At 39.7% G+C, this 23,430-nt stretch overlaps 1 protein-coding gene across 1 annotated transcript in view; it reads right to left on the bottom strand.

Moving 5' to 3' along the window:
- The window catches only part of pdzd8 (PDZ domain containing 8), a 199,980-nt gene that overhangs the window by 106,829 nt on the left and 69,721 nt on the right, over positions 1–23,430 (bottom strand). The window contains exon 3 of the mRNA XM_072557334.1: positions 4,670–4,772. Within this exon, the coding sequence (XP_072413435.1) occupies positions 4,670–4,772 (103 nt within the window). The remainder of the gene's footprint in view (positions 1–4,669; positions 4,773–23,430) is intronic.

The following is a 23,430-nucleotide window of genomic DNA, read 5'->3' as shown; positions in this document are numbered from 1 at the left end:
CTGAGCTGTAAGGTTAATTTTCAGATGTTTTGTCACCACACTAGGTAACATCATCACTGAGCCTCCAGTTTAGGGTTCCTTGGGTTGGTGATGTCATTTCCTGTTCTTTTTCTCAGCGTGGTAGATGGGGTCTAAGTCGATATGTTGGATGATTGAGTTCCAGTTGGAATGCCATGCTTCTATGAATTCTCATGCGTATCTCTGTTTGGCTTGTCCTAGGATGGATGTGTTGTCCCAGTCAATGTGGTATCTTTCTTTATCTGTAAGGATACTAGTGATCATGGGTCATATCTTTTTGTGGCTAATTCATGTTCATGTATGCTGGTGGCTAGTTTTTTGCCTATGTGTCCAATGTAGTGTTTGTTACATTCTTGCAAGGTATTTTGTAAATGACATTGGTTTTGCTTGTTGTCTGTTTAGGGTCTTTCAAGTTCATTAGCTGCTGTTTTAGTGTATCAATGGGTTTGTGGGCTACCATGATGCCAAGAGGTCAGAGTTGTCTGGCAGTCATTTCTGAATGTCTTTGATGTAGGGGAGAGTAGCTAACATTTCTGGATGCATTTTGTCTGATTGTTTGGGTTTGTTGCTGAGAAATTGGCAGACTGTGTTCATTGGGTACCCATTCTTTTTGAATGCGCAGTATAGGTGATCTTCTTCTGCTCTGCATAGTTCCTCTGTGCTGCAGTGTGTGGAGGCTTGTTGAAATGTTCTGATGCAGCTTTGTTTGTGGGTATTGGGATGATTGCTTCTGTAGTTCAGTATTCGGTCATATATGTTGTTTTCCTGTAGATGCTGGTTTGAAGTTCCCCACTGGCTGTTCGCTATAGAAGCGCTGGGAATTCTGCAACAGGTAAATTGTGCAGCAACCTGAAAGCTTGCCCATCAAAGTATAGGTCAGGAATGTGATAAAATATTCTCTATCCAGGATGTGTAGCTCCAACAACATTCAAGAGGTTTGACACCATCCAGGTCAAAGCAGATTGTTTGATTGGCACCCTTCAACATTCGCACTTTCCACCACCAACATATCTTGACAGCAAAAAGGTGGTAACTATCGAGTATAGTAACTCATCAATGCTCCTTCAACAGCACCTTTCAAATCCCTGCCCTCTAACACATTGTTGGAAAAGGGTAGCAGCTGCAAAGGAATATGCAAGTTCCCCTGCCGGTTATGCACAATTCTGTTCCTTCAATTGTGCTGGCTGAAAATCCTGGAATTCCCTTTCTAATACTGGCGTACTTATAGTTCAAGGAGGTGGTTCATTACCACCATGCTTACGGCAATTAGGGATGGACAAAAAATGCTGGATTTGTCAATGAAACCCACATCTGTGAAAGATAAAAATATGTACCTCATGCCTTGTTATCCAATGTCAGTCTGTTCTAGCTCTCTGGTAAATACTGAACCTAAATAATTATTTAAACTTCTGCTAGCTGTTTATCATTTCCTCCACTGCCTTCCAAAACTTTATTGATGTGCCTGATACATATTTCACTGTTCCTTGATATTTAGATTCTTTAATAATTTAATCCTCTCTGCCTTTCTGATCTGTGCGGATGTCTCCAAATCACTATGTTCCCTCTTACCACACACTTCCCTACAGTCGACTTAGTTAACAAACCGTTTTCCTGGATCTTAACTTTTCCCTTGTCTTTATTCATTCAAGGAGTCCAACTAGTATTTAGCCTGTTCTTTTCTTTCAATATATTTTTCCTGCAATTTAAGTGCTTTGTTGTTGTTTTAAATAGTTAGTTATCAATCTGGTTGCCCACTTTACTTTCCTAAGTTCTTTGCTCATGTCTTCAATATTAGCTTTTCTTTAACCTATTAATCCCACTTTCATCATACTTAAGTGAAGGGCTTTTGCCCGAAACGTCGATTTCGAAGCTCCTTGGATGCTGCCTGAACTGCTGTACTCTTCCAGCACCACTAATCCAGAATCTGATTTGCAGCATCTCCAGTCATTGTTTTTACTTCTCTATGAACAGCCTAATGCACCTTCTGTTATGGCCACTATCACCCAGATGTTTCCCTAGTATCGCTTAATCCAGTTACTCTCATTCCTCTATCACTATGAGATCCAAAGATGAATCTTCCCTTTTTTTGGCTTTTGATGTCTGGTGATAGAAAAAAAAAGTTCCATTCACATTATGGGAATGACGTTTACTTATGGTTACCACCTCTTCAATTCATTTAGTAACACAGTATTGAAACTCCTCATGATTACTGTGTATAATTACTCAATTTTCTAATTTGTTAAAATATTTCTTCATACAGCTCCTAGTAGGTGGCCTATAGATATTTATCATTGTGATTAATCCTTTAATGTCTTTTACCTCTATCCATATCCATCTATGCAATTTTGTTATCCCTACTAAGTACGTTTTTGATGCCTTTTCCCCCCTCTTTACCTTTCTAAATATATTATGCAATATTCAATCCCCTGTCCTGACTTTTTTTCTAGCCATGTCTCCTTAATCCCTAATTTGGCTGGTTGCTTCCAATTCCCCTGTTTTATTTTGGAAGTGGTGCACATCTCTGTACAGATAGTTCAAATATTTTTTGAAACTTTATATTTCACCACCTTTTTAGACTTCTGCTCTAAAGTTCTATTTATTCCTTCACCATTAATAAGCTCCCTTACATTATTCTTTCTTGCATTCATATTTCCTGTTTTGTTCACATTAGGCTGCCTTCTTTTCTTGTACAGTCCCTCCTACTTTAAGATATGTGAAGTTTAACAAAGACATGAATTAATGCTATTGCCTTAAAGTTTCATTGTCCCTTTTCCATGTGGTTCATGGAGAAACAACCTGTATACTCCCACCTCTTATTATCTCTGTATCTTCCTCCAGATATACAACCCTAAAGTCACTGTGTTTCTCTAATTCTGGCTTCTTGTATATCCTTAATTTTAATCATATCATGTTTATTATAAATGTTTTTAGCTGCTATTACAGTCAGACTCAAGAATTCCCTCCCAAAGTCTCACTACCTCTTTTGCTGGTATTAGAATGCCCCTTAAAGTCACTCCTTTCACAAACCCTTTGGTAATGTGACCTACTATCTCACATGGCTCAGTGTCAAAACTCCTGTGAAGCACTTTGGCATATGAGGCTGAACAGGCTGGGGGTGTTTTCCCTGGAGCGTCGGAGGTTGAGGGGTGACCTTAGAGGTTTACAAAATTATGAGGGACATGGATAGGATAAATAGACAAAGTCTTTTCCCTGGGGTCGGGGAGTCCAGAACTAGAGGGCATAGGTTTAGGGTGAGAGGGGAAGATATAAAAGGGACCTAAGGGGCAACTTTTTCACACAGAGGGTGGTCCATGTATGGAATGAGCTGCCAGAGGAAGTGGTGGAGGCTGGTACAATTGCAACATTTAAAGGGCATTTGGATGGGTATATGAATAGAAAGGGTTTGGAGGGATATGGGCTGGGTGCTGGCAGGTGGTACTAGATTGGGTTGGGATATTCGATTGGCATGGGTAGGTTGGACCGAAGGTTCTGTTTCCATGCTGTACATCTCTATGACTATATTAAAGACACAATAAAAATGATAGTTGTTATTGTTCCACAAAACACCAAACGGTTGATACAAAAGAGCAGTCATACAGACTTAGGACATATGAATGAGATAACACTGACCTAAAAGCACACCTGGAAATGGGAAATATTACTCCAACATAATGCAAGGCATTGAGTTTTCCATTCGTTGTGATGGGTAGATTGTAAAAGCAATCATATTTGGCATGATGTAGTGTTCAGTCATAAAACTAACATTGAAAACAACGTTTTTTTGAGAGTTTGATGCATAAGATGTCACAGTGAATTCTGCAGCTGGAAAATTAATGAGCATTTGAAAATAGCTTCAAATGTCGCCATTAATTCTGAAGACAAAATTAAAGATATGCAACAGATAGTAAAAATAGAATAACAATGGATTGTATACTAACAAGATAGTTGACTGAAATGGAGAGCCCTGACCAGTCAGCCCTCTGCTGGTCAAAACAATACAAGGACAAAGACAACTATACAGTTCACAAGAAACAACCAAATGCCAGTTTTTCTTTGACTTGTGTGCGACAGATACATTATGCTTCCCTGTTGGCAATCCAGGGGAGCAAAAAACCCCAACTATGATGATGTATACTCAATAAGTTGTTACAAAATCACATTTGAAGTATCACTATTTCTCATGTTGCCTATGGAATAGCAATGGACAACAGGCTCACTACTGTGTCCCTCAATCTGGCTGATCTGTCCACATACGTTAACAGTCACATGATGGAGCTTTAAAACTGTCCTCCAAATCAAACAGTAAAAATTGTCCTTATTAAGAAAAACAATCCTGAAACTAAACCAAAGCATGCTATTTATTTACAACATGGAACCCAAGTAATCAACATCTGCCAGTGAATATATTTCCTACAATCTATGTGAAACACTGAAAAATATATGTTTCAATAATGCTTGAAAGCACAGTCTCAGTTACTGAAGAATGATATTCATACGGGTTTAGTCTGAGAACCTTGCAATTCACAGGTTCGCTGGACTTTGTAGAGTTAAATATTTAATATTTCATTTTTGTTCAGTATTGAATAAAGATCTCCAATTGACAATATGAAAACTTTCATTTCAGAATAGTAGCATTTGCAAATGTAGATACCGTTTTGATGGAGCTTCTAGGTTTTTCTTTCCAAACCTTCGTGCTCAACTCCAGGGTACAGTGAATGTGTTCAGTTCGGTCATACGATCCCAGGATAAATAATCTAAAAAGAATAATGTGATTAGTACTTTAAAAGACTTAGATTTTCCACTAAATAATAGGTGATAGTTCTTTATTCTTGACTGCAAACACTTTTATTGCACTGACTTTGATTTCCTGTACTTTCGTGAATTACTGTTCAATTCCATTTGGGACAAAGAGAAGTGATAAATACATCATACGTTGCGGCACTAAGGTACTCAGACCAGAATTTCAAGGTTGGATTCCCATCCCAAATGCTAAACTAACTGACTCCCAATGATGCATTTATCTAGGATAAAGGTATGAAGGGCTCAAAGTCACTATTCAGTAACTCTGGGTGGGTTGTCATTTAGTTAGATTACTCGCACCAGCTGCTAAGGAACCACAGGAGAATACAAGTCAGTATTGGACATGAGAGGTAACTTTAGGTTGGGGGAATAAGGCTGGGAAGAGAGACATATAAATTCATAAAATATACAGAAATAATCATAAGCAAATTCAAAATTGCCCATAAATATATTAATTCCAGTTTGTAGATCACTGGAAATCTGGATCAAAGAAGTCCTCTAAACAGAAGCATAATAAATGAAAACCACAAAGTAACATTCTGCTGCAACGACAGTTGTATTTTAGGTAACTAGAAGTTAACTGCATACAACCTGAGATCAGTAGTTACTTCATCACTCTTGGCAATGAATAAAAGAAAACAAAAGATGATTTATGCGGTGCTGCATTCTGGACTCAGAAGTCCTTAAATTTTTGCATTCAATAATTTTCTTGTTTGAATTACATTCATTAATATTTGACAAAACATTTTCACAAAGAAAGTGGTTTCAACCTGGAAGGCACGTTCGGAAGTGAGGTGGAGATGGGATTAACCAAAGCATTCTAAAGAGCATTAGATGATTATAACATGCAAGGCTTTGGAGAAAGGCAGGAGATTAGCACTAAATCATGATACTTATCCAGAGAAGTGATGCAGATATGATGGGCTGACTGAGCCAAGTACCAGCTCTCAAATAGCTCCTCCCATCTCCCCCGGGTCATGACCCCATCATCAAGCATCAAGTCATTGCATCCACGACCGTTACCAACCTCATCTCACCTGGATCTCTGTGACAGCCTCCTCCAGCTCAAAGTCTCCTAACTCCAGCCCACTCCTACCTTCTCTCCAAAATCCATAAACAGGACTGCCTGGGCAGACCCACTGTCCCATGTAACATAACTCTTCCTACCCCCAACCCATCTATTTTTTTTCTCTCCTTAGCCAGTCCTTCCCCACTCACATCCATGACTCTTTTGACACGTCATCAGTTTCAAACTTTCCAGCTTGTAGGCTTCAGTCACTTTACAAATCCATTCCCCATCAGGATGGTCTAAGAACTTCCTGCTTTTTTCTGGAAAAAAGGCCTGAACCGTCCCCATCAACCATCACCCTCCTCTACCTGACTTAGCTTGTCCTCATTTTGAGCATCTTCGCCTTGAACTCCTCTCTTTTTCCTTCAGATCAAAGGTGCAGTTATGAGCACCTGCACAGACCCAGTTGTGCATGTCTCTCCTTGGAACATTCCTTGTTCCAATCCTACTCAGGTTCATCCCCACAACTCTTTTGCTAGTACATTGATGATGTCATCAATGTGGTTTCTCCATCTTCTTCTAAAATGGAAACATTTATCAATCTTACTTCCATCTTCCACCCTACCTTCACCTTCACCTGGTTCATCTCCTACTTCTCTGTTCCAATCCTCGGTAACTATTTCTCCATTTCTGGGGATAGGCTGGACAGCAATATACACTACAAACTCTCCAACTGCCACAGTTACCTGGACTACATATCCTCACACCCTGCTTCCTATAGGGACTCTATCCCATTTCCCAGCATCCCGGTCTCTGTTGCATCTGTTCTGATGATGCCATCTTCCACAGGGTGGGACGGGGGCTCAGAAATGCCCACCTTTTGCCTCAGTTGAGGATTCCTTGCTACTGTGGTCAACAGTGGCCTTAGCCAGGTTGAACTCATCTCTTTGACTTCTGCCCTCATCCCTTCCCTTCCCTCCTCACTTACCACCCAACCAGCCTTCGCATCCTAAGGACTGTTTGCTACCATTTCTGTCACCTCCAACGGATGCCACAAGCAAACACCTACTCCTCTGCTTTCTCGTCAGCATTCCACAAGGACTGTTCCCTCCAGGAATCTCTGGTCTATTCCTCCTCCATACCCAATATCTCCTCATACCTCCAAAGCACCTTTCCATGCAATTGCAGCAAGTGTCATAATTGCCTGTTTACTTTCTCCCTCCTCACCATCCAAGGCCCCAGACACAGCCTCCAGGTGAAGCAGCAATTTACTTGGACTTCATTCAATCTAGTCTCCTATTCTCATGATTCACAATGTGGTCTCCTCTACATTGGGAAGAGGAAATGCAGACAATCCATATTCTCTGTCTGCAAAAAAACGACCTCAAACTTCCAGATGGCTACCACTTCAACATACCACCATGTTCCCTGGCCAGCATTTCTGTGGCAGGCCAGCGCCAGTGTTCCAATGAGCCTCAGTGCTCGTTCAAAATACATCACCTTATTTTCCATTTGGGGCCCCTGTAACCTCTTGGACTCAACATTAAGTTCAATAACTTTAAAACCGCATTCCATCCTTCCATGTTCTTTACACCTTGTCTTGCGGTGTCACGTGTTGCTTTTAGCACAGTCAGCCATTCTCACCTACTCCTAGGCCTGTCATCACATTATACGGGTTGTACTCAGTACAACTCATCCATTTTCTCTTACCTTTAGCTCTTATTAACACTTATTCAGCTTCTTTTCCCCGCCCAGGCCTGCTATAACTTTCTTATTGACCTATCACTTTCATAATTCTGTCTAAACTCCAATTCGACCTAAATGCTTACCCCTCTCACTTCACCGCACCTCCCCCCCTCAACAATTCGTCTTCAGTATGTCATGCTTTGCTAGCTTCTAACTGTTCTAATAATGAGTCACCATATTGAAATCTTAACTCCACTTTCATCCCACAGATGCCATCAGGCAGGCCGAGTTCTCCAGCAACTTGTTTTTGCTGTTGTTGGGCTGACTGGCCTTTGGCACCACAACAATTCTGTAATTCAGTAATATTTGGAGGTAAATGATTCAAATGACTTTTTTTAACGTATTCATGGAATGAACTGGCTGGGCCGCATTTATTGACCTTTCCTAAATGTCCAGACAGTAGTTAGAGTCAATCACATTGCTGTGGGTCTGGAATCGCAGTAGATCAGATGAGGTAAGGATTGCATTTTTCCTTCCATAAAAAGGATATTGGTGAACTAGATGGCTTTTTAAAAAGTGGGCACCATTAAGACAGTTTTTTTTATTTCACATTTTTCCTGAATCCAAACTACATCAAATGTCATGGGTTTCAAACCCATATCCTCAGAACATCAGTCTGATGTACTAACAGCTAATCCAGTGCTTGTTCCAAATTTCTACACCACCATCACCAGTCTCTCCTGATTGCAGGCCCAACACCTCCTTTACAAACGGGTACATATTTAGTCATTCATCAGCAGGATCCAGTGGTCATAAGATTGAAGTCCTTTGGTGCATGTACTCATTTCAGTCATCCTACTCGTTCTCTCACATAATTTTCATTTATTATTCCCGACGGTCATTCTAGTGAAACACACAACTGCAAAAGAAGAAACTGTTTATTTTACAGATGAAGCTGAAGATATCATAAGTTACAAAAATCAAACTCTTGTTCCTCTTCATAGCATCAAAAACAGTCAAGGCCAAGGCCAAGGCCAAAAAGTATTTGCTGTACTGATTGGCTGCAACCTTAGAAATGCAAATAGCTCACTACTACTAACTACGAGCACAAGGGTAACAACACACGGGAACAGCACCATTTGCAAGTTCCCCTCCAAGCCACTTGGAAATGGATCACCAATCCTTCAGTGTTCTCAGAACAAACTCTGAGAATATTCTCTCTAACAGTATTGTGGGTCCACCTACAGTCATGGACTGCATCAGTTCAATGCAGCATCTCATCACCACCTTCTTATGGGCAACTAAGAAAAAAAATACAATGGGGGAAGACCACTGTCTAAGATCTTTCTGCCACAGTATAAAGAGAATCAGTTAAATGTTGAGATATCCTCATAGCCTTCATAGCAATGTAAATGCTTAGAAAATGTCTTTTTTCTTGCAATTGGATTGAAGTTCTAATGAGGAATGTCAAACTTTTACTGCACCTTCTGCAAAGTCTGTAAGAAATTATTTCGTACTTCATGTATTTACTGATAGATATAAAGCGTATTCTTTAAATTAAAAAAAAATACTTGTCCAGCCAACGAAGCCCATGGCCTATGTGTGAAAAAAAAGGACCATATCAGAAGCACCTGATCTTTTATTGAATAAAAAACTAAAAATAAAGTACTTTGCCTCAAGCCTGGTGCTGTTTAACTATAAGATTGAGAACGAAATCCTCTGATGCCTTGGGTTAAAAAAAACACTTCATTATCATTAAGTAGGAATTTTTTTGAATTTTGTTCGAGCTTGAGTGGAACAGGTCAGTCTCAAGAATGTAATGCTCTAATGCCCTCTTGTGAGAAGCTTGTAAACAGCAGCACAATGGAAAGGAGAAATCCTTGTAAGTAACTCGGTTATTTTCAAAAATTACTTATTTATTTACAATCCACCTCACCAATTTTCAACTAGATGGTCAACTAAGCCATTTAGAGGGCAATTAAGAGTCAAGCACATTATGACGCTGGGGTCCAACAGAGACCAGACCCAGCAAAGACACATTTTTCCTTACCTAGAGAACAGCAATGAACCAGATGACATTTTATTTACAATCTAAATAACTTTCTGGTCAGCGTTTCTATTTATTCTGGATAATTTAAGTATAAAGAAGAGAGAACAAAGAACAAAGAAAATTACAGCACAGGAACAGGCCCTCCAGTCCTCCAAGTCTGTGCCAATCCTGATCCACTATCTAAACCTGTTGCCTATTTTCTAAGGATCTGTATCCCTTTGCTCCCTGTGCATTCATGTATCTATCTAGATACGTCTTTAATGACAGTATCGTGTCTGCTTCTACCACCTCCGCTGGCAACGCGTTTGAGGCACCCACCACCCTCTGTGTCAAGAACTTTCCATGCATATCTCCCCTAAACTTCTCCCCTCTCACTTTGAACTCATGACCCGAAGTAATCGAGTCCCCCAATCGGAGAAAAAAAAGCTTCTTGCTATTCACCCCGTCTGTACCTCATGATTTTGTAGACCTCAATCAGGTTCCCCTTCAACCTCCGTCTTTCTAATGAAAATAATCCTAATCTACTCAACCTCTCTTCATAGATAGCACCCTCCCTACCAGGCAACATCCTAGTGAACCTCCTCTGTACCCCCTCCAAGGTATCTACATTCTTTTGGTAATGTGGCGACCAGACCTGTACAAGAGTATTCCAAATGTGACTGAACCAAAGTCTTATATAACTGTAATATGACCTGTCACTCTTGTACTCAGCATCCCGTCCGATGAAGGAAAGCATGCCGTATGCCTTCTTGACCACTCTATTGATGTGCGTTGTCACCTTTAGGGAACAATGGAGCTGAACATCCAAATCTCTCTGTACATCAATTTTCTCAGGACTTTTCCATTTACTGTATAGCTCACTCTTGAATTGCATCTTCCAAAATGTATGGATTTGCATTTGTATGGATTGAAGTCCATCTGCCATTTCACTGCCCAACTCTCCAATCTACCTATATTCTGCTGTATTCTCTGACAGTCCCCTTCACTGTCTGTTATTTCACCAATCTTAGTGTGAACTGCAAATTTACTAATCAGACCACCTATACCTTCCTCTAAATCATTTACGTATGCCACAAACAATAGTGGTCCCAGCATGGATCCCTGCGGAATACAACTGGCCAGTGTTCTCCATTTTGAGAAACTCCCTTTCACTACTGCACTTTGTCTCCTGCTGCCCAGCCAGTTCTCTACCAATCTAGCTAGTACACCCTGGATCCCATGCGACTTCACCTTGTCCATCAGCCTACCATGGGGAATGTTATCAAACGCCTTACTGAAGTCCATGTATATGACATCTACAGCCCTTCCCTCATCATCAATCAATGAACTTTGTCAGTTCCTCAAAGAATTCTATTAAGCTGGTAAGACATGACCTTCCTTGCATAAAACCATGTGGCCTATCACTGGTAAAGTCCATTTTCTTCCAAATGTAAACAGATCCTATCCCTCAGTATCTTCTCCAGCATCTTCTCTACCACGGATATCAGACTCACCGGTCTATAATTACCTGGATAATCCCTGCTACCCTTCTTAAACAAGGTGACATCATTCGCAATTTTCCAGTCCTCCGGGACCTCAGCTGTGTTCAAGGATGCTGCAAAGATACCTATTAAGGCCTCAGCTACTTCCTCTCTCACTTCCCTCAGTAACCTGGGAAAGGTCCCATCAGGATATGGGGACTTGTCCAACTTAACGCCTTTTAGAATACCCAACACTTAGAGTCATAGAGATGTACAGCACGGAAAGAGACCCTAAGGTCCAATCTGACAAGCGGACCAGGTATCCCAATCCAATCTCAGCTATCACATTGAAATTTGAACACAGATCTCCGAATTACCATCAACAACTGCGGAGAGAAAGCAGAGTTAATGTCTCAGGTCGAGTGAGCGTTCCTCAGAACTTTTCCAGCAATTTCTGCTTGTGTTTCTGGTTTACAGCATCCACAGTTCTTCTGGTTTCTCTGAATTACCAGCTCAGTAACATGACCTTTATGCTATTGTACCACAGCAAAGTTTATGCAAAGTTATGCTAATCTAAATATTGTCCTTAATGTGCAAAGAAATTCCAAGGCGTTTTCTGGAGAAGAAACATTTGGTCAGAGTAGGATTTTGGGAAGACCATTAAAATTAGGGAGTGAGGTAGAGGGGTGGAAGCTCAGATATCAGAAGTGGAAAGGGAGACTTCCTGGAGACCAGTGTCAGAGGATCAGATGGCAATACAAAATGAGAGAAGTTTGCAGATGTCAGACTCCAACCTCACCACCAACAGTTAATGTAAACTGAGGGCCTCTCTCGAATCTGGATGATCTTTCTGTAAGCTTCCAATTACAAGATTTTTTTAAAGCTGGCTTGCAGACACTGAGGAGTATGCTTCATGGAGATGCTTCGGCATACATAAGTGTATGAGATTTACTGAAACGTTTCTATGTGCGCTCATTTTCCACGCATGTGTGGTTTTTGCTGGAGATCGGGAACTGAGGAGGGAGTAGAGACTGAATGAAGGAGGGGATGGAGAACAGGAAGCTCAGGGGAGTCTCAGGAATCTGGAGGAGCCAGAGATGCGTGAGCACTTGCACGTGTGGGAGGAGGAGGGGAAGAGAACAGGTTTGGGCGGGGGAGGCATACGGGGGAGTGAACATGTTGTGTGGGCATGATGTGGAGGAACCGGTGTTGAACTGGGGTGGATAAAGTTAAAATCACACAACACCAGGTTATAGTCCAACACATGTATTTGGAAACACTAGTTTTCGGAATGCTGTTCCTTCACTGGGACCTGATGAAGGAGCACTGCTCCGAAAGCTAGTCCTTCCAAATAAATTTGCTGGACTATAATATGGTGCTGAGTGATTTTTAACTTAATGTTGTGAGGGGGAAGAGAACAGATGGTGGGGAGAACACTTTGGGGGACAGAGCACATGGTAGGGAGAACACGTGGAGGAACAAATGAGGACAACATATGGAGAGCGAGAACACTGGGATATGGGAAGGGAGAGAGGATATGGCACAGGGAGAGGAAGAACAGGAAACGCCCATTCATTTTTCCCCTCCATTCCCATCGCACCCCACACCCAAAGTATTTTCTGCTGCCAAACCCTGTTTCAACATCTCACTGTTGTGCGTATGCACAGTGCACAAAATGCAACCACCTGGAGGATCAGAACCATACGCATTTCCAGGGGAGCACGCAGGTGTAATTGCCCTGCAATTTTGGTGTCTGTAAGCATTTCCTGTTTTTTATGCATTATTTCAAGGCTTTAATTTCTCAATTTCCTCATCTCAGACACACCTAATTTCATTTTCCTACCTCTTCCTCTCAAACCCTTGCCATGCGTGAGTGCTCAGGAGAGGAAAGATGATGTGGCAAGAAGATAAAAGTGACCAAGTGAGAGTTGCAAGTTGTAAACTTGGTTAAGAAAATGGCCACTGAGTCAGGCAGTGAGCAAGGTACGGTGTTGAGGGCCATGGAGAAGGAGAGAGGGGGTCACTAAGAGGCTGAGGGGGACTTACTGAGTTGGAAGTGACACAGTCGAAAATGGATTAGTGTGAGGGAGATGATCAACATGTGGGAGGGTGTTGATGATTGGGAAGATGAGGAGTGAGCAAGGTGAGAGACAAGGTGCAAGGGGGCCACTGCATGGGAAAGGTCATTTCAAAGTAAACACAAATACGACCCAAGTGCACAAAAATCTATGATGTTAAAGGGGACAAACCAAAATGAAATAATTTATAACAATGACTTTGGCAATTGCTCATTTCTAGTTTTTATTCTGATTTCATGCTACTCTCTTCCAAAACTTCCCATTTAAATCCTTTCATTGTGTCGATATTTGCAATGACACACTGTACATCTCCAGTCTACCTAAAATGAACAATAAATTACAATTTCTGGGAATTCTGAAACAAAAACAGGGAGTGCTGGAGAAACACAGCAGGTCTTGCAGCTAACTGTTTCTCCAATACACTGTTTTGGTTTCAGAATTACCTGACTGACAAACTCAGGTTGAAAGAAAATGCTCACCAGGTTTCTGTGCTTGACAAGACAATAACTGTTCATTATGAACAAATTGTTTTTAACCACTGGCAATTAGAAAATCTAAGTTGAAATTGTAAACTCTACCCCCTATTAAACAAAGGCAGACAAGATATGGATATTAGGGGTGAAGGAGAGAGAAAAAAATAATAATCGGGCCTCCACTGTTTGATAGCACCACTTGGACCAATGGATTTGACAAGTAGTTTTCTTGCTCTTCCTCTTAATTTGTCTTTGCTGTTTGGACACTGATGTACACTTTCATTCATTGGTTGAGAATTTGTCTTTAAAGATGTTTTATTCCTCCTTCAACGGGGGATTTACAGGAAGACAAGTTGCTATTTCTAGTGACTTTCTAGTACCTGCACAAAAGAGATATTTTAATATATCCTCTCTCTTTGTAGACTGGGTAGCTCCCTACTCTACTTGCCCCTCACAAACCATGGTCACCTGTTCAGGAGCCAAAACATTGCATCAAGCAGCTGCCCATTAATTCAGAGTCCATCAGTTCTGTGGTGTCAGTTTTTGCTGCTCTTGTATTGGGAAATACACAACACTATATACAGTTCCCAATGTGCTCCAGTAAACATGATTTTTAAACCTGCAGCCATCTCTTTTCTTGATTTAAAACAGTATTTTCCTATTTTATGACACTGTCCAAAAAAAAAAGTGGCTTTACAAAAACAGCTGTTTCCAAATAAAACCAGTGTAAGATCATGTCCGCTCTGTGGAGAAATCTTCATTATTTAAGTTTGTGTATTATTTTGTGACATCATAAAATCGGCATTACGAGATATAACATAATCAGGTGCACATGACAAACGAACATATCATAACCTGAAGTTGGTACCATATTGGGAGAGAGATCTAACACTGTTGAAAACATAATGCAAACATATTAGCTTACATGAGAACATACAAATTAGGAGTCAGAATAGGCCATTCAATCTCTTGTGCTTGTTCAGCCATTTGATGATAGCATGGCTGATCTGATCGTGGTCTCATCTCCACCGCAATACAATTGAATAGACAGACAGGTTGTTTTGCTGTAATGTAACAGTTGTGTCCCTCACCAACCTTGTGCTATAAATAAGTCACACAATGGAAAACCGCTATAGAAAATCATGTCATAGAAGATTGCTATAGAAAATCACTATGCCCATTCAGTAGAAAGTTTGTGTTATCCAAACAGCATCCATAATTCATCAATTGTGTTACAGCTAATTCATGTTAATGAAACACATTTTATACCAAAATGATCTGCAGCAAAATTTGCAGATTATTAAAGTTCAATTATCACTTAACTTCCCAAAGATAAAATATGATGTGACGCACTGTGGTCAGAAAAGTAAAACATCACTTACACTTTGGAATCAACACATCTGGATCTGGTGAGCGAATCATTAAAGACTGTGTTGTGAATCAGCTGGCAATCTCAAAATCCCAATAAAACACTCAGATTACATACAGGAACATAAAATTCAACTATAATGATGTTGTGATATTTTCACTGGCTTCTGGTAAGGATGCATCCAGAATATCGTGTACAATTCTGGTCTCCATGCTGTTAACAAGATTCAGCAGCACCAGAAAAATAATTTTAAAAACTTACAACGTGATACCAGAACGGAAAGATTACAGTTATCACAAAGTCAGTATTGTGCTACAGCTATCAGATAAAGCATTTTCGTAGTGGGGAAGACTCTGTGATGATGGGATGGAAGCCATTAAAATTATGAAAGGGTTGGTCAGAGTCAACAATAATATTTTCGCTTGCAGAATGCAAAACTAAAAGCCGTAAATACCAAATAGTTACCTATAAATTCAATGAGAAAACAGGAGAAATGTATTTCCTGAGAAAGTGGTCAAAATGTGGAAGTTTCTGTTGTAGCTGAGGCAAAAAACTTCGATGTTTTCAACAGGAAACTTGAAGAGTTCCTGAAAGGATAAGGAACAGAAAATGAAATTGAGGTTGACAGAGAAGAATGATGTGGAGTTTGGACTTTAGAATGGACTAGGTGGACTTCAGAGCATATTTTTGTGCTGTATATTCAATGCAATTTATTTATAGAAAAAATAAGCATTAGGAAAGAAGTAAATTATATTAAACAGGCTAATTAAATAAGGCGTGTATAACACTGCCGTCGGGCTCACAGAAAAAGGGATTAACTGGCACAACATAAGTTTCACCCATCAGAACTGTTTCTTGGAGGAGCAAACTTGTTGGCAGTTTGGTTTCAGTTGTATTAGATTTTGGTTCTATTCAACTAACAGTAATGTGTACTTCATCTTAGGTAAATCTAGATATCTCACAAGAGACTACCGCACAACATACATATTGTGTAAATAACTTAAGTACTGTGTAACAAATCTATTCAGTTTATCAAGATTGAGCCTTCCTTCTGTCAAAGATTTTGCATGGGAATTGTTTTCACCTGTTATCAGCAATTTAAATTAACATGAGTAAGGATTAGTGCCAGTCAAGCTACTCCAGGCATTGTGGTGAATGAGATGGACATGACCATGGCCATGGTTAGTAAGTCTGCAGATGACATCAAAATTGGTGGCATAATATACAGTGAAGAGGTTTTCTAAGATTACAAAGGGATCTTGATCAAATGGGTCAATGTGCTGAAAAATGGCAGATGGATTCAATTTGCATAAATGCGAGGTATTGCATTTGGGTACAACATACAAGGACAAAACTTGTACAAATAATAATAGGGCTTGGGTAGTTTATATAACAGAGGGACCAAGGGATTCAAGCTACTTTGAAGCGTGCGTCACATATAGACAGGGTGGTTAAAAAGGTATTTAGCATGCATGAGGGGACAGATTTAAAATAGACACGAGGGGCAAATTATTTTACACAGGAGGTGGTTCGTGTGTGGAATGAACTTCCTTAGAAACTGGCAGATACAGAGACAGTTACAACATTTAAAAGACACATAGCCGTATACATGATTAGGAAAGATTTATAGTGGTAAGGGCCAGAAGCTGACATGTGGGACTAGTTTAGTTTGAGATTATTTTTGGCATGGACTGGTTGGACCAAAGTGTATGTTTCTGGGCTGTATGACTATGACTCAAACAAGTATCAGACTAACAGCAGTTCAGATTTAAAAATGTATACCAAATAGGGAGTGTATTTTTGCTTCCCGAATGTAAAGCCTGTCACTGTGTAAGTTGAATGGACATTATCAGATGGAAAATGACAAAGGGACATGCCAAAGAAGACTGAGAAAGTATGTTTAAGGAGAACTGAAAAAGTGGGATACCACCTAGGTGGTCAGAAAGAGACCGGAATTGACTAGGGCTAATAGCACAGTCTTGCTGTCCATAGTTCCTCTGGTACCATGTGGGTTAAAGTAAAATAAATACAGATTTTGAAACAGTAAGAAAACACAAACAACAAACAAAATATCACATAACAACCAAGGAGGATTTGTTTTTAAATGCATGAATAGCTTTTGCTTTATTGCTTGATCACTGGATTTATGCTTTCTGGTGTCCTCTTGTGGACACTTAGAGTACAAAGAAAACTATGTGCAATTGCCCTGAATTGAGTGTACTATATACTGGGTATTCAAGAAAGATAATGTTTATATTATATTCTACTTCATCTTAAGACATGCTGAAGCATTTCACATAACAACATTTATATTCTGCTTCGTCTTAGGACATGCAGAAGCATTTCACATAATGAGGTATTTTGATGGAATGCAGAGGTGAATGTCAACCAGTTTATGCATAACTAAGTCCCATAATTAAGATGAGTTGTTCATTTTGGGCTGTGGTGTTGGAAAAGAAATTCTAAGATCTGGGAATAATTCATTGCACAGTGTCACAGGCTCTTTCACATTCAATGAGTAAGACTGAGTTTTAGTTTAACACTGCCACTGGAGGACAAAACTCCACAGAATGCAGGCTTCCCTCAGTATGGAAATAAAATTATCGACTATTCCTGGAGACAGGATTTAACCCATGACCTCCTCTCTCTGGGGCAAAGTGTTTTCTTACACAGCAATGTACTAAAAATAAGTATAACTTACTGCGTAGGCAAAATATTGTTCAACCTGTTAAATATGCACTGTAATTTGCAACTTTAAATGCAATCTTGTTTAATCAAAATGAGTCACTGCAGTGCTCTAGTGATACAAGTGAATTTGAGATTAATAGTGCAAATAAGATATATTTTACTGGAGGGGAAATTAGTTATTTTCATTTACATTTCTCCAGATGACTTTGTCTTCCTCCAGATTAACTACAGAGACGGATGCAATAGCTAGACTTTCACATCTGTCACTGTTTAGAGAACAGAAGAGACGTCATATCTGTATCTGTTCAACCCAGGCACATTCAACCCACAGTTATACTCAGAATAGAAGCACTGATGGAAATATAATTCAATAACTTGCTTGCATACAGCTTGTGGGGAAATTAAATGATAATACAATTTCAATAATCTTAAGAAACCACTAGTACATTTTCAGTTTTTCATCACTCAAAATCTATTGATATAAGGAAACTATTCATCATTCAACATGAAATAACATAGGGCAAACTCGATACAGTGTGTAGGAGGGGATGAGTAGAGAGCAGTGATAAAAATGAACTATGTTAGGCTTGCAGTGCCGAGAAAATGAAGTATTTCAAAATAAAGTTCCCTAATTCACTCACAAGAGCATGATTTCCTCAGACTAAGCACTCTTCAATTCTTGACTCACTCACTTTGACTGATGTGGAGATTTCCCCTACAGACATCACTGTTAGCTGCACCAGCTGGCTAGAGTTAGAAAGGAGAGCAAAAGCTCGACTCATGTTAATTATCATATGAAGTATATGGGAAGGCCCAAAAGGGAATATGCCAGTTTTAAAATACAGACAAAAATTAGTATTCTTACTTTCATAATTAGCAAAGGATACATTAACAAACGTAATAAAACAATGTGTTTATTCAGATTTTCAAACTGTAAATACTGTGAAACAGGAGGGAGGATTTTTTTGGCCATTTTATTGTATGCTTTTTAAAAAAAACAAGGGGGTAAACATAGTACTCAGACAAAATAAATTGCTTTTTCTGTAGGGCAAACATGATCTGTTGAATTTAGGAGATAGAAGATAAATACACAAGCTAAATAAGTTTAAAGCAGAATATTGTATGTTGACTTTTTAAAAAGTATGAACTTTTAAAATAAAACAGGAATTGATCAAACAATGGACTTGCTGACATTCTAATGTTTAGGCAACTCTCTGGTTAAATCAGGTAAAAGCAAAAGAAACAGCCAAAAGGGTCAGTTGATCAATCCCCCTCATATCCCAATTCGCCAATTATTCTGAATACCTTTAATATTCTTGGCTCCACAGTTCCATCTGGCAGATTATTACAATCTGCTATTACAATTTCTGGAAATAATTCCTTACTTAGGCCAGCATTATGTTCACTATTTTCAATCGAGTCTCACATTTGTGGTTCAGAAGAATGTAATATTCTGATATACTGGGTCTATTCCACTTAACATTTTACATATCTTCACAAGGGCCTCTTTATTAACCAAATTCTGTCTAAGACTATATTGACTTGAGCTTCTAGAATCTTTTCTGTTTTACAACTAAAATCAGACGTCTTGTTCTTCATTCTATTCCTACTACATATCTGTTTAGGTTTTATCACATCAAAAACAGTATTCCAAGCATTAACTGACTGCTAAACTTTAGTATAACTTCTGGGGATCATTTAGCGATGAAGCCAAAATTTAGCATTTCAATGCACTACTTCCCGAAGGTTGCATTTACAAACATTTAGTAACAGTGCAAAGTAATATCTATTTTCTCCTGACCCAATTAGAGACATAGAGTCAGAGATGTACAGCATGGAAACAGACCCTTCAGAACAACCCACCCATGCCGACCAGATATCCCAACCCAATCTAGTCCCAACTACCAGCACCCGGCCCGTATCCCTCCAAACCCTTCCTATTCATATACCCATCCAAATGCCTCTTAAATGTTGCAATTGTATCAGCCTCCACCACCTCATTCCATACACATACCATCCTCTGTGTGAAAACGTTGTCCCTTAGGTCTCTTTTATTATCTTTCCCCTCTCACTCTAAACCTATGCCTTCTAGTTCTGGACTCTCCGACCCAAGGAGAAGACTTTGCCTATTTACTCTATCCATATCACAAATTTCCTGTTTTATGTTTATGGAATATCTTACTAACTTATATTATGTTCTTTGCAAATTTAACTTCATTTTCTTCTAATCTTTTTGAAAACTCCCTGGTCATGCTCTTTGTCAAATGTATATAATGTAAATCTGGAATTAGGCCCTAGACTGACTGATTAGTGAAATGGAGAGAGTCTCTCCTTCAGGGAGTTCTCTCCAGTCCCTAACCCCAGATTAAGTATGCTTTAAATTCTGTAACCATATAGTGGTATGAAGGGAAAAAGAATCCAAGTTATTTGAAATGTAAAGACACACAAAAGAGGCGACCAAGGGTGAATCACATGTACAATGTTTTAGTAGTAAATAAAAGACATCATGCCATCGTTAGCAGAGAGAATCATAGTGGAAGAAATATAGAAACTGTTGGCGTACATTGCATGTTATAAGACAAAAAGCTCAATAGGTGTTGAGAAATAATTCTTAAAACCCAAATACAGAAGTATGATATGTTCCAAACCCATTTGGGACTTTTCACATTCAAAGAAGAAAATGGAACACTCAGTAATTAAATGGCAAAATATGTCACAAAAATGCATCCATTTAAACAAAATAAAACTTACCTGTGTACATAGAGAAAACAAAGATATCAAACAGCACTAACAACACTAGTTAGAAATCACAGCACTAACAACATAACAGACTTCACCTGACGAAGGAGCAGCGCTCCGAAAGTTTGTGATTTCAACTAAACCTGTTGGACTATAACCTGATGACATGTGACTTCTGTCCTTGTCCACCAGTCCAACACCGGCAACTCCACACTCCAGAAACATTAATCAGAGCTCTGATTAGTCAGATTATTAGTGTTCCAGTTCTAACTTTAAATGAAACTACTACAGTATATCTGTAGTTATAAATTCAGCCCAAGCCATTTGGATTTAGAGAATTGTGTCATAAACTGTCAGCTTGCATGCATTGCAAACTGGATACAATTTATCTTAATGTTATCTTTTGAATTTTGTGAATCAACCTTGACACAGCACTTCTGAGTTTGATGGATGTCGGAGCTGCTGAGAGGGGTGTTGTGGTGTGGTGTGACGTAATCAAGTGAATAATCTGGTTCATGTGGTGCAGTGACACAACCTCTAACACAGGAGCAACCTGTAGCAGTTTAACCAAAATTACAGCTATAAAATAAACAAATTACTCAGACCTTCTCAAGCAAAGTAGTGTTATGAAGATGTGGGTGTCCTATACCTTTAGAGAGTTAAAAGCTAGCAGAACTAACAGACAGCACCAAGTGTTCTCAATAAAGTGACAATGTAACACTTGGTCGAAGACTAGATTAGCTGGTTTCATGGAAATGACAAAACAGATTCGAATTAGACCAATCAGTTTAAATTATACTCCAAAAAAGTTTGAATTGAATGTATTGACAGTCTTGAAAGCCAATGACACAATTTAATGCTTTGGGGGGGGGGGGGGGGGGAGGGGGGAGGGGGGGGTCTAAACCAGGGTAAATTGAACAGTTGGGAGGAGAACTGATAAGACAATGACTTCTGTAGACTGCCCAGAGAATAGCTCTCTCTTTCGATCAGTAACCTGTGAAGCAGAAAACCCAAAGAAGAAAAAAAGAAGATTCAACGTCTGGCTGGTTTTGAAAAGTTGAATTTTGGTAAATTTTAATCGGGGGGTTTTATCGGATTAGTATTATAGATGGGGAAGGTAAAAGATAGGTTAGAGGAAGGAGTTGTAAATAGTTGTTAGTTAATAATTCGCTGTTCTACTTTAAGAAATAAAGTTTTTACTTTTATTTTAACTCGTTCTTGGCCTCTCAAATTTTTACAGATTACTGCACAGGATAAATCTTTTCTGTGTTGCTGGTTGAAATTAAGCAGGAGGGTTTACCCAGTGTTGTAACAGTCTGGGGGCTCATTGTCCAGGATTTGAACTGATTTAGACAGATTTGAATAGATTAGGGGGTACAAAAAATTCCCAGCAGATTTAAACATTTGAAGGTTAGTGTCTTAGATCATTAAATAAAACATAGGTGAGACAATTTGTTTAATTTCAGTGACTTGAGATTGACTAAATTAAAAGTGAGAGAAATTGCTCTTAAAATTGCTAAAAAGGTTATGGGATTTGAAGATGATTGTCAAATTTGCCAAGAAAGTTTAGAAGGAAAGAAAAACACCATACTTTTGGATTAGCAAGTAAGTTGATTTGGGTTTAACCAAGGACAAAAGTAAAGCTGAAATTGTAAAGGAATTACTTAAACATTTAGGTGTATCAGAGAAACAGACAAGGGCAATAGAGGTAGAAAAACTTAAATTACAATTGAGGAAAATGGAGTTAGAAGATAAACAATGGGAGAGGGGGGGGAGTGAAAGAGGAAAGAGAGAGAGAGAGAGAGAGAGAGAGAGAGAGAGAGAGAGAGAGAGAGAGGGAGAGAGAGAGAGAGAGAAGATTCTTGGCTAAGCAAAGGGAAAAGAAAAGGAGAGAGAGAGAAGAAAGGAGGTGTGAGGGGGGGGAAGAGGGGGGAAGAGGGGGGAAGAGATCGAGAGGGGGAGAGGGGGGGAAGAGACGGAGAGGGGGGGAAGAGACGGAGAGGGGGGAAGAGACGGAGAGGGGGGAAGAGACGGAGAGGGGGGAAGAGACGGAGAGGGGGGAGAGACGGGAGAATTTTAAACTTGAGAACAAAGAACAAAAGAAAATTGACAGCCCAGTTACAGGCCCCTCAGGCCTCCAAGCCTGTGCTGATCCAAATCCACTGTCTAAACCTGTCGCCCAATTCCTAAGGATTTGTACCCCTCTGCTCCCCATCTACTCATGCATCTGTCCAAAGCTTGTATCCCTCTTAAACCTTTCTCCTCTCACCTTGGACACGTGACCTCTCATTATTGAATCCCTCACCCTGGGGAAAAAGCTCATCTCTATCCACCTTGTCTATACCTTTCATGATTTCATAAACCTCAATCAGGTCCCCCCTCAATCTCTATTTTTCTGATGAAAACAAGCCTAACCTATTCAACCTCTCTTCAGAGCTAGCACCTTCTATACCAGGCAACATCCTTGTAAACCTTCTCTGCACCCTCTCCAAAGCGTCCACATCTTTTTGGTAATGTGGTGACTAGAACTGTACACAGTATTCTAAATGCGGCTGAACCAAAGTCTTGTACAATTTTAACATGACCTCCTGCTCTTACACTCAATACCCCTTCCGATGAAGGCAAAGATACCATAAGTCTTCTTGACCACTCTATCCACCTGTGCAGCCACTTTCAGGATACAATGGACCTGAACTCCCAGATCCCTTTGCTCAGCAACTTTTCCCAAGGCTCTTCCATTTACAGTATAGTTCGCTTTAGAATTAGACCTTCCAAAATTCATCACCTCACATTTGCTCACATTGAACTCCATCTGCCACTTCTCCACTCAACTCTCCAATCTATCTAGTAATCTTTGATAATCCCTTATGCATTCTGCTATTCCACCAAACTTCGTGTCATCTGCAAACTTACTGATTAGACCACCAATATCCTCTTCCAGATCATTTATGTATATCTCAAATAACAGTGGCCCCAACACTGATCCCTGTGGAATACCACTGGTCACCTTTCTCCATTTCGAGAAACTCCCTTCAACTACTATGCTCTGTCTCCTGTTGT

Source organism: Chiloscyllium punctatum, chromosome 38 (assembly GCF_047496795.1).
Source record: "Chiloscyllium punctatum isolate Juve2018m chromosome 38, sChiPun1.3, whole genome shotgun sequence".
In the NCBI taxonomy this organism is placed as follows: Eukaryota; Metazoa; Chordata; class Chondrichthyes; order Orectolobiformes; family Hemiscylliidae; genus Chiloscyllium; species Chiloscyllium punctatum.
The sequence above is the reverse complement of the archived record's forward strand: the minus strand, read 5'-3'. Positions and strand labels throughout refer to the sequence as shown.